This window comes from Wasmannia auropunctata, unplaced genomic scaffold, assembly GCF_000956235.1.
Source record: "Wasmannia auropunctata unplaced genomic scaffold, wasmannia.A_1.0 LD334538.1, whole genome shotgun sequence".
Lineage (NCBI taxonomy): Eukaryota > Metazoa > Arthropoda > Insecta > Hymenoptera > Formicidae > Wasmannia > Wasmannia auropunctata.
In genome coordinates, this window is record NW_012028352.1 from 851,237 (window position 1) to 863,671 (window position 12,435).

Consider the following 12,435-nt stretch of genomic DNA (forward strand, 5'->3'; position numbering starts at 1 on the left):
TAATTTCAACAAAGTGGAAGGTTAATAATAATTTTGCATAAAAACGATGCCTAATGGCAGCCTGATTAAAATTTCATGGAAATGATATATGTAAATAAAAATTTGATTACAAGATTACATGCTCATTAATACATATGGAGAAGCTAATAGCGTGTAATACTTTGCGGGCACAAATTTTCCTACCTTAATCGACCTCGTGTCGATGATTCGGTAAAAGCACGGTAACGAACTCGTTGCGATAATAAAGTGACACTTGTCGACCAATTCGACGATAGGGGAAAGAAAAAACAATCAACTTCGAGACCGAAGCCAGGTCGCCGTCCCATTTATATCAATTCTATTCATTGCCGCTTTTAACCTAGCACTCACGTGATCAGTGACTCTCAACGTCAACATTTTTCTGCAGAGAGCAACAAAGTATGATATTTCTATCAATTTCTCGAAATAAAAAAATGGACAAGAGAGCGAGCAACGAGAAAATCGAATAAAAATCTGGAAGCTGTCTGCGCGTATATAATTTCTCAATAAATTACGCTCAATATTAGACACTATATTATCGATTACTTTGCCAACTCATAAATATGTTTCGAAGGACGGAATTTCAGATATAGCACCTTCACACAGGCGACCAATATACACGCAAACGTCGACGCGACCACCACGTTTCACTCGGAGTAAATTTGGCCGCACCGGTAACGCGCGCACCGTGGGAAGGCAGGTGAAACGGAGCGACGTAACGGACCTATCGGTTTCATTGATTCTTTTTTTTCCTCCTTCTCTCTCTCCTCCTCGAGGCAATTACATCGGCCTCCAAAGCGAGCGCGCGCGGGCGCTTATTTTTTTTTTCTTTTTTGACGATCGCCGCGTGCGCGCGCGTGGATCGCTCGTAAAACGTCAAACGCCACGACGATTCCGGCGACAACGACGGCGGCGGGCGGCTTTCACGATCCCGGCCAGTCCAGCCTGCACGCGCGCGCGATCCTCTCAAATTTTCATCTTAATTGAAGCGGGCGCGCCGCCGGACCACCGCGGCGGACGGCCACTTTCGCTTTCGTGTTTCTTCCCGTTCGCCCCGAAGCTGCGCAGCTTCGTTTCGAGAAATCCGAATATACCCACGTTTAGCCCGCATGCTAATCGTTTACTTTGGGAATCGAGCGAATTTTTATGCGGAAAGATACGACGGATACATAAGGATCGTGCGACTTTCAAATTGTCACGGCTGTGCAAGTATGAAGAAATTGAGTTCATTAATCCATGATAGGATTATGCAAAAATGGAAGCAGTTATGACAAGCCATTTATTACGCGGCGAGGTAGATGTGTGTTATTTTTCTTAGCTCTGTCTTCCTCTGTATCCGGCTGAAACGAGCTTATAGAGAAACGCGCCATCGCGGCGAAGCACGTAATATGAATCTTCATTAATAACGTCGAAATGGCAGGTCTCAACGCGACGTCGTAAAGCGACCGGATAAATGCAAACGTCTGTTGCATATATCTACTTATTAACCGACGCGTATACACATTATTTCTTCCCGAGAGAATGGTCAGTTCTTTTCAAAAAGAAAGAAAAAAAATGTTAAAAAGTCCGTATTACAAAGTCGCGCACGTTGCCGCCGCTCGGTGAAAATCCAATTGAATCTCATCGCTGCAGCTTAATCTATCAAAGTGATTCACGTGCGACAGCGCGGGCGACTTAATTTTCACCCGGGGGTTGCCCAGGGTCTCCGCGCATTGTAATACCCCAAAAATGGACGCGGCGAGCTAATTAAGTCGGACGTAAAGAAAGATAACGTTTCATAATGAAGGTGGATTTTTTGCCTATTTTTCGAGAGCGCCGCCGTCGCCCCCCTCTCGCCGTCCCGACGCCGCGGCCGGGGAAGATTTTACGCCCGACAAGCTCTCCCGGGGGGGAAAAAAAAGGTCGTCCGAGTGTACCAGAGAGAGCAGCGGGTTTAAAACGTTGCAAGTGCCGTACCGGATATGAGGGACGCGGAGAGGGACGCGAAGAGAAGGAGGGAGGGAGGCGCGCGCGGACCGGAAATGGCCGCCCTTAACCCGGCGCGCGATCAAAAACTGGTTTCGCCAGACACACGAAAGCGCCGCCGAGAGATGAGGGAAGCGAAGAAAAAAAAAGTGAGAAACGGAGAGGGAGAGAGAGAAAGAGAAAGAGAGAGAATACTTCCACCGTCCTCCTTCCTACCGCTCTCTCGTCGGTAAATAACGGATAATTTCGCTCTCGAATAAATCGAGGGAGGCAAAAGTTTCGGCGTTAAAAAACGTTTAAGCCGTAGCAATATTTTAAGGGAGCCGCGGAGAAACTTTAATGCAGTTAATCCGGAGTGACTTCCGCGAAATACGGCCCTGGGAATTCTCGTTGCAACGCACTCGTCGTGTAGTTTACCCTCGCACGAAGGACGAAGCGGTTTCCATGGTCAAAACAATCGCGGGAAATAAGTTGCAAATATTAAGTTTATCAGACGTGGTGCTTCACTAAAAAAAATTTTTATAGAGAAAAGAGATGAACAAAGATCTATTTCAATAGCAACTACGCTGCAAGTATAAAAGTAATAGTTTCATTTGCATTTTATCTTTTTTCCTTCACAATGTATTAATTTTATATAATCGATGTAAAATTACGGTATGATTGTATAATTCTCCCCTTCATCTACTTTAATAACTACAGCGACATTTAAAACGATGTACATCTAAAACTTCAACACGGTCTCGTAGTTCCGATTCTATCGATTAGTCATTATTAGCCGTTTTATTTTCTTAGAAGCAGCAATTAAACGAATTGAAATTGACGACGAAGATACTGAAATAATGGACCGACAGCTGTCGATCTAACACAGCGTATAAATGCGTGACCTACACTCGATCTCATTTGTCTCGTAACGCTTTGCGTCATTAAATACGTCTTTTGCTCGGCGTATAACGCGAGAGGCATAATTACAATGCTTTTGTACCGTTAGCGTTAATAAGTCGTCCGATCGAGCCGGTCCCAAAGGCCCGGAGAGGACGAAAAAGAGGTCGCCCCAGTCAAGAATAAGTAATTACAGATCGCGCCGTTAAGACCTAATGCCGATGTTCTAAAAATGGAGTACTAAATTAAATTCCTTTGTGCTGCAGCAGTAACGTTACAAGCTCTCCCCGGCTTAATTGGCGCATTATCGCTCGTCACAATTCAGTTAGAAAACGGCGAACTTGTTACGTACCGTATCGCAGCGACAAAATGAGATTAACAATTACATCAAGTTTCCATGATTAATTGCATCAACGCGATCTATTTACGTTGCGCGATCGATGCCACCTTAAATCAGTTCAAATTTTTTTTCTAAATCCCAAGAAAACATTAAATAAATTAAATTAAATATTCCGTAGAGTAAATCCCGCTTAAGTGGGGAAAATATCCAACGGATAGGCAGATTAAATTTGCAGTCGCAGGTCGAAAAGGAGAACCGCTGCGAGCAGTCTATAAGCCAGAGAGGATCTAGCGGCTGTGTAGACTGTACTGAAATAATGTACAGTGCCGTACAAAACGGCAAGGGGAACGCAAAGCGGAGGGCGAGGGGAAGGGGAGGAGGAGAGCTCTCTCCGTCGCCCTCCGCCGCCCCGTGTCTCCCTCGCCCGCCGACGGGGTAACAATGGTGTGCAAAGGAGATTAACAAACAGAATAAGCTAACGCATAATCGCATTATTTCTAGCTAAGCCGCATTTAAATTAGATAGAAATTCCATTTAACGAAACAATGCGGGGATGATGAGTCACTTCGCCGTATACGCGCTGACTCGCAATGTCGGAATAGACATTGTCCCCCTTCTCCCCCCCCCTCTTACCCCCCTGACTGCAGTCCCGGCATTCCCGACGTGATACTCTCCTCTCCCCTCTCGCTCTCGCCGAGCGAATTTCTGATTTCGCGAAATTCTTACAGGCCGGTCGTGTCTTATCGCGCCGCCGAAGTGCTCCGCGAGCCGCGTCGGAATGCCGAGCGTGTATATTTTGGCAACGATATATTCCGTCCCGCTCTCGGAGAGTGTTGCACGTCGCGAGCGAAAGACGCGTCCTCATCCGGTCCTCTTTCTTTTTTTATCTCCGCAAGGACTGGCAAATCCGACCCGAACGAGTTACATTCATTATTTTTTAACGATAAGAGAGAAGGCCGCGACGGATACAACACAAATACAACACGCCCAATACCGGAGGACCCAGGCGGCAAGGCAGGCAGATTACATTTGTGAAACTAGAGCGAGCAATATTAGCCGATAGCGCGGGAAGAAAGGATACGCTATCTCGACAGGACGTGGGATTTATCCTATCTCCAGAGCGCCCGAATGATATCCGCCCGTTCTAGTTTCGAGGGAGCGCCGTGCGATATTCCCCGATGGCGGCGCGGCGCCGTCTTCCGACCTATCGGTTTTGGAAAAGTATTCCCGAAACAATATGCAGCTAAAGCCCGCGTCAACCGCCCTCTGACATTCAAGGATCTCATATCAGGTCGCAATCCAGAGAGTCCGCAAGCCGTCGTTTATTCAAATCAGCTCGAAAGTTTAGCGCGCGTACCATTAATTTCAATCGACGTACGATCGACAGGGGAGGGGGCGGGTGCAGTTCGCGAGTTCGTGCCTCCGACATTTCGCCGAAAAGGTCGCCGCGACCACACGCGACGTGCCCCCCGCTCCCACCCCCAATTTTACAAATTTCGGAGAGTTTCGCGTTGCGCGCCGGGGTCATAAAAATTTCTAGAGCATCCTGTACAATTGTGGAAGGACGCAAAAAGAGCAAGCCGTAGCGACGACGAGCCCGCCCACGTGAGAGCGGCCATATCATGACGTAATTCTGACGTCACTATGCCGATAGCGTGCTCCGCACGCTCCGTCGCTCGGATGCACGGGGGGAAAATCGTAAAACGTGTACGGTCCCTCCAATCCGTTCCGCCGCCGCCGCCCGCCGCCGCCGCCGCCGCCGCCGCGCCGCCATCCACCCCTATTCGCGATTGACGCGCAATCCGCTTTGGGGGAAAACGTCTTTCCCGCGCCGAGACGTCGTCGGGATCTCGAGGGGGATTTAGATTTTCCGCGAAAAGTTCCGCTCGCCTCTTCCGTTCGGGAAAGATTCCTCGCGATATACGATTTTTCGACGCTCTCCTGCGTTATATACGCGCACACACACATCAGACATGATATCGTACAGATTAAATTACATCGGACGCGAGCGCAATCGTATATTTCGACGAGTCAGAGGCGCCGATTGCGAATTGCTACAAACTTGACTCGAGAGCGAAATAATAATGTTGAAATTTAAGAGAAAACGATACTGCTGATAGTCTTTATTATTGCGGAGAAAATCGTCGGTTATATACGCGCGCTCGTCTATTTTCCAGATTACTTGGATCGCAGTCGATATCATGCCCCTTTCGTATACGTGCTACGTACACGTCGAAACGCAAGAGAAACGGAGAGCGATTCGCTCGGTAAAATTACAATGAATGTGATTCACGAAAATAAAGATATATTATATATAATAAATTATTTTATACGCGGGTTATTTTAATTACTTCCTCCCGCCCAATATTGAAGATAAACTCGGGAAGTTCCCCCTCCCTTCCGCACCCACCGACAGTAATCGGATCGGTGAATGAGGGCATCCCTCGATCTTTTTACCTGAGGACCGCCGCCCACGATCGACTCGTAGGCCGATTGAAAGACGCTGCCCAACTGCGTGAGGCCCTCGTTCTCCATCTGGAACATTATGTCCGCCCCCGGCGAGCCGTTGTTGTTGAGATTATTGTTGCCCATAAGTTTCTCCGTGCTGCCGACGTCGGAGCGGAGAATCGTGTTGGACTGCATAACTCACACACGGGGACAAGCGGGTGGTTCGGGGCACAACGGGGGGAGAAACGGGCACGTGGCTACTCGCGGTGACGATCCGCGAGCGGCAAGAGTGAGTTCGAGAGCGCGCGGCGCGATAGATCGCGCGTCACCGATAGGACCGCGGCTCCGGCGTCAGACCCTAGCGACGTCGGCGTCTCGCGGCGAACGACCTCGCGCCGTTGTCATCGTCGCTAAAAATCTCACCGGGTGCACGAGGGGGAGGGGCGAGGGAGGGAGGAAAGGGAGCTCGAGAGGAACACGCGTCGTCACGTGACGAGGATCCGCTTCGCAGAGTCCGCGGCTCGGGAACGGTCGGGGGCAGTGCGGAGTCGCGTCCCCGTCAGGGCGAACATACCACGCACTTGTCGCACGATCCCGAGAACGTGTACAGAGAGAGAGAGAGAGAGAGAGAGAGAGAGAGAGAGAGGATGAAGAAGAAGAAAGATATGTATAGAAGAGAGGGACGAAGGGAGGAGAGAATGCGACGCGCGCCGGAAGCTCACCGCGCGGGGGTAGTATCTTTTATCGCCGGCTATCGATATCGTTGCACGATTTTCGTCCCCTTCGCGAATCCACACGCGGAGTCATGAGCGCGCCGTATCGTTCGTTCGCTCGCTCGCTCGACGGGGAGACACGGGGAACGTCACCGCGTCGTGGACACGCGCATCAGGACGCACACGCGCGCGATTGCTGCCGTTGCTCCACCAGCTGCATGGCGTCGGGGGTCGCCGTTTTCGAGGTTAGACACGCGAGAGAGAAACCCGTCCGGCGGTGGTGGTGGCGGCGGCGCGTCCTATCGCCAAGACCGCATCTCCTTCGACCCGCGAGAGAGCGAGTAGCACGTTTCGCGCGTACACAGGCAGGCGGGCGGGCAAACGGATGGCAATCGCGTTTCACTGATATCTGGCGGATTCACTTGTCGTCGCGATTATACTTGGTTAAACGGAGGAAGCGGCGGAATCGAAAGAGCGAACGCGCGCGAAAGATCCTCTCACCACGAGACACGCGACGAGACTGACGCGTCGCGGTCGCGAGGGGAGGCGATCGCAACGGCTGCTTCCACCCCCCGCCGCTAAGGGTTCCCATCCCTTCCTCTGGTTCCCGGCGCGCGGACCCCACTCCGCGCGCCATCGCGCTGCCGTACGATCGCTTCGCTCGCTCGCTTGCTCGCTCGCTCGTTCGCTCGCTCGTTCGCCCGCTTCTCGTACATTCACTCGACGATGATTCCTTTCGTCCCTTTAGCGCTCCGTTCGACGCAGTGAAAGCAACCCCTAACGCGAAAAGCTTACCGTTTTTGCCTACGAAGAGGCAGACGTTCGTGGTACACGGCGACAAGCGAACGCGAAGAGCGAGTGTGTGGGTGGCTCTCTTTTCTTTCTCTTCCTCTTTCTCTTTCTTGCTCCAGCTCTTGTCCACGGGCTATGCACCATGCCGAAAACATCGGTCCACTTGTTGAGTCGGAAAGAGAGCGAGCGAAGGAGAGCAGGACGGAACCCTGGAGAACGGGAGCGTGTGGGTGGATGCGTGCGTGCGTGCGTACGTATATGTACGCGCGCGGAAAAGTGGCGTGCAAGATAAAAAGCTTCGCGGCGGTAACGACGGACAAAGAGGATCGGCCCTCCGCGGCACGAGGACGCGCCACTAGGCGGTCGATCTCTATGACGAGAGTCTCCAGCTCCATACGCGATTATCGCGTTTCACCCAGAATACCGCTCGCCAAAATTCCCAGCAACAATAAGACGCTTGATTATTTACAGGGTACAGCGGAGTAATCTGAATAGTGAGGATAATTTGGATAACAATAAGCATTTGCAAGAATTTCGGAAAAATAATAGATTTTAAGATACATTTTATTACGATATTTATTTATTATTTATTTATTATTAAGATATAAACATATCTTAAAATCTCTTATTTTTCTGAAATTCTTGCAAATACTTACTGTTATCCAAATTATCACTATTCAAATTACCCCGCTGTACCCTATGCATATGTATGTGTGCGTGTATAATACGGAGAAAAATAAAAAAAATAGAATATATCTGTTCCCATTTAATAAAATCTATATGTCAGAAAAGCTCAAGCGTCGACTGAAGATACGATCGAAGTTACGTTCGACTGCCACAGTGTCTGCAAGATTTATTCCGGTACCTATTCCGACAAAAGCGCAAATTAATGCACGAATGCATCGCTCATGAGACTCGTCAAACGGAAGCTACGAGGAAGGGCGGCGGGGAAAAATTCACGACGGATTTCATTGTAACGAGTCTCATTGCGAGTTCTTCTTCGAAACTGTCCGATCTCGCCGACGCCCAGTTAATTAAAAGCTCGGCGCGAGCCTCACCGCTGTATAATGGATCGTCGGCGAATTTTAAGGTGGCGTGCTTAACTTTTGCGCGAAGTTAAATGGCGTTGTTTACCGCGCCCGGCGAAGTTTAATGATATCGCGGCCGAGAATATCTTCATTTCGTCGCGCGAGCCCGCGCGGGACGGATGGGGAGGAAAGATCCCGTAATGACCCGCGCGCGATTTCGGAAAATCTGTCAGGGTGGGGGACAAACGAGATATCTCGTGGCGCCAAAGGTGCCTCGTTAGTCGGATATTCGTGAGTAATTTTAGTGTCGTACCCACGCGACTGGCCGAAGGTTTATAATTACCTAACCTCACCCGACCCAATCTAACCCACTTGGCAAACGGGCGAGAGTTCCAGTTTTCCTCTCACCGAGCGCCGGATACGACGGGCGAAGCTCGTTTAAAAAAAAAGGGGGGGACAGAAGGAAGAAAGAGAGAGAGAGAGAGAGAGAGAAGAAAGAGTCGATCGACCGGGAATTGTCGACGAGCCTCCAATTAATATCTGACTTGACTTTACTCGGACCTAACGACGCGGCGATCGTTTATAAGCGGGGCGATTATGACGATTGTAAGCCGGCAATCAAATTCCGATGGCAAGAATGGCATAATATAAGTATTTGCGTTTATACGCGGCTAAATAGTTCGCCGTTACAATGTAGCGAACGATTGACATCAATTGCGAACGGCTGCTTTATTGAAGACACTTGATCTCATTTCGATTCAAGACACGAGCGAGCCGAACACAATATCAATTTTTATAGCGCAGGTTAATCGGTATTTTATTAGTGCAAAGGGAGAGAGAGAGAGCGTAATCGTCTTTCTACATTTTAAAGTAAAAAAATTAACGCGTAGCTCATTAAATTAGATTTGTCAAACGTAGCGAGGTGTAAATGTAACAAAGTGTTCGTACCTGAAAGATGACGAAGTGCGAACACACTTGTCGCCCGTAATGAGCCATAAAGTAACAGTCGACAAATAGTCAACAGGAAACAGTCAACAACAGTCGAAATAAATGACCATTCTGTCGGAACGATGCAGATATAAGGAACATCTTGCTATTTTGAGGCTGATAATGACAGTAAAATAATGTAAAGCGACAACCGGTACAATGCACAGTTTGGGATCCGTTTGTACCTGCTTTTCGAAACACTTTTAGGAGCGACGAGAAAACTTCATCTTTCCGAATAATAATGATCCAACCTACTAATTTTAAAACCCTCGTCAAAATCACGTATGAAAAGTTTGCCTGTTTCAAACGTTACATCAAAATTGTTTTTCCTCTATAATTTTTCATCTTATTTTTTTATTTTATATTAAGAGGTTCTCTGTCTTTCGAAAATTCACGTGTATGACAATGGCGGTTTGACTAAATGTAATAAATGTTGGAGGAAACAATGAATCTTTATATCTATCTGTCTACTTACGCCTTTTCATGAACGCCTCTTTGTATCCGTTTATAAATTTTTTGCCATCACAATAAAAGCAATAGCCGAAGAACGATGGAGAACACGCGCAATTCCGCGATTCGGAATTATTCCGAATCGAAGAATAAACTAATAAGATAAACAAGCCACCGTTTCGAGGCGCAGTCGCCACAGCAAATAATGACACAATTTAATTAAATAATTACGCAACGTTCGCGTTTGCCGACTCGCTGATAAGGAGAGGACGCGCAGCAACTCGAGTATCGATCATCGCGCGCGGCGGCCTCGCGCGAGAGAGCGCCCACCTCCCGCAAGTTTTTGGCGATCGACGTGTCTCCGTCTTCTCTAATGCGACGCATTTGAGAACTACACGGTGGTGCTAAGAGGGAGATCCCGCGGTGACATCCGCGAGGGCCTCCCGGCGGCCGTTAATACAGTCGCTGTAAATCTCGAAAGATACTCAAGATCGGTGGCATATGGTGTGCTCAGATCGGATCGCAAAGCGCTTTGCCCGTCGCTGGATCGGTCCGGATGATAATATCGGGGACATCGATGAAGAAATGAGATACGCGAGGAAAATACTTTATAGAAACGGCAACTTTCTTTCGGAATGTTTTCTCTTCTACAGAAAAGACTAAATTTCTCACATTTCTTCTTCGCATTTAGAGAAGTAAATGAACAGATCAACGCATCATATATTGTAGTATATTGCTTTAACTGGTAAGTGATTGAGAGTTTTATTGTTTCAACAACGCGGTGACAGCGAAGAATTCTTTCTCTCCTCGTTTCGCCGAGAAACGCATGAATAATAAAAAAAAAAAAAATTAGTAGAAAAAGGAGAAGAAGGGAGAAGAGACACGACGTTGCCTCGCGGCGTTTCGTCATTGGACAGCTAACAAATAATTAGGTAACCTCGTCTGGCCAACTGTGTAAACTGCGCCTCCACCTCGGCGGCATCGGCGTCCCTCCGCTCTTTTTACACCTTATCAGGTCGCGTAAAGACGACGAAGCGAATAAAGGGAGACGAAGAGAGGACGCGGACGCAGAAGTGGAGGAGAAGATCCCGAGAGAAGTGGAGACGAAGAAAGGTGGAGAAGAGTCGTCGACCCGGACGCCTCTTCTTCTCTTCTTTCCGCCGTTGTCCCCGCGCCGCACGATTCCCCCTTTCGAGAGAGCGTGAAAAAAATAATAAGATCGTGGCTGTCGGAGGTCGATTCTCCTCGTCTACTCCGTTCTCCCCGCGCGACGCACATGGGGAGGAGAGGAGGGGAGGGTAAGGGAGGGGGGAAGGGGGGGCACACACGACAAAAACGTCGACCGGCAAGAAAACGGAACTCGGTGTCTCCGCGTCGTTGGCAGCGTTACGACGACGCGCGAGTTCAAGCGCTCTAAAACCATAACTGGTATCATTATGCGATATATGTATGTCAAGTAATGCAGCTGTGGCAAAATCTCTATAAATTAGCTGCATAAATAAATAATTGCACATAAAGCCAATTCATTTGGAATCTATTATATGGATTTATTTTAATTTGAGAGATCGGTTGAGAGATCCCTTTCATGTTCGTAAATTAATTCCTGCCACATTACGTAATTTTTAAGGACGAGAGACTCGTAAAAGTAAAAGTAATAATATTCCAATCAATGCTAATTCTTGGCATGGAATTACTGAAAACCATTTCAGAGAACGCCGGAAATAATTACACTCATACGCGATAATCTTTACACAGCGAAAGGGTAGTGAAACGGTGATATTTCGCCGAAAGGTAAACGCGGTAAAAAGCGCGGGCGAAGCAAAACCTCCGCGAGAAAACCGATTTAATTTCCCCCGTCACAACCCTTTCGTGGATATCGTGTCCGAGGGTGAATGGCTAAAAGGTAATAGTTAATAACAGCGCAGCTGAAAGGGGGATCCGGTAATCCTCTTCTAATTTCTAAAACAAAGAGAGTCGCGGATCGTAGCATGCCAACGGAAGCGGGTGAAGGAGACAGAGGAAGGAGGAAAGAAAGAGAGAGAAAAGAGAGACAGAGAGGGAGAGCGATTCGAAGGAAGCGAGAGAGAGAGAGAGAAACGTTCTCTCTCGTGGAGGCAAAGCCGAGATCCCGGGTTCGGTGAGTTCGAAGGGGAGGCGAAGGAGGAGGAGGAGGAGGGTGAGCGGGTGGTAGGAGAACTGAAATTGGGATGAGAAGGTGGGAGGGAGGGGGCAGGGTTCCACCCTGGAACACATTAACTGCAGGGCGACGGGGTATATAGGGGTGGGTTGGGGCCGCACCACTGGCGTAAGCCGAACGGAAAACGAAATCGTTCTCGAGAGCGTGCGACGAGTAGCTACGGCTTAATTCTGACCTCTTGTTAACCAAGTGGCGTAATGGAAGTAACACCCTGTACGCTTTCACGTCGTAGAGCACTTCCTTCGGAAATTATCGGACTTATCGCGGTGGTTAAAATTTTGCTCTGGGAATTATTCCGCTCTATCTCCGATATATATTCTAATATTGTGTGAATGTTACAAATCCAAAATGACTTCTTTTCCTTTTTTTTTTTGCTAAGATTCTAGGATTAATTTCTAATTAAGAGATTGTCTTAATTCAATTTTGGTTTAACTTAATTTCAATGCATATACATATTGTTAGATTATATATAAATAAAAATCTACCGAATTGATCTCGCTAATCAACAAATATTTTCATAAATAAATTTTAAATGCTTTATGTTGAAAATGATATTATATTACTAGCTGTAATAAAATATCATTTTCAACATAAAGCATTTAAAATTTATTTATGAAA

General features: G+C 47.9%; 1 protein-coding gene across 6 annotated transcripts in view; it reads right to left on the bottom strand.

Annotated features, from left to right (window-relative positions):
* Positions 1 to 12,435, bottom strand: part of LOC105458396 (transcription factor 12) — a 111,963-nt gene that overhangs the window by 66,169 nt on the left and 33,359 nt on the right. For 5 of the 6 annotated variants that reach the window (XM_011703672.1, XM_011703671.1, XM_011703670.1 and 2 more), the window contains exon 1: positions 5,660 to 6,268. The exons of the other annotated variant lie outside the window; for it this stretch is intronic. In XM_011703672.1, coding sequence (XP_011701974.1) covers positions 5,660 to 5,845 — 186 coding nt within the window. In that variant the 5' untranslated portion in view covers positions 5,846 to 6,268. Of the gene's footprint in view, positions 1 to 5,659; positions 6,269 to 12,435 lie in introns of those variants that run through there. 6 annotated transcript variants of the gene reach the window in all.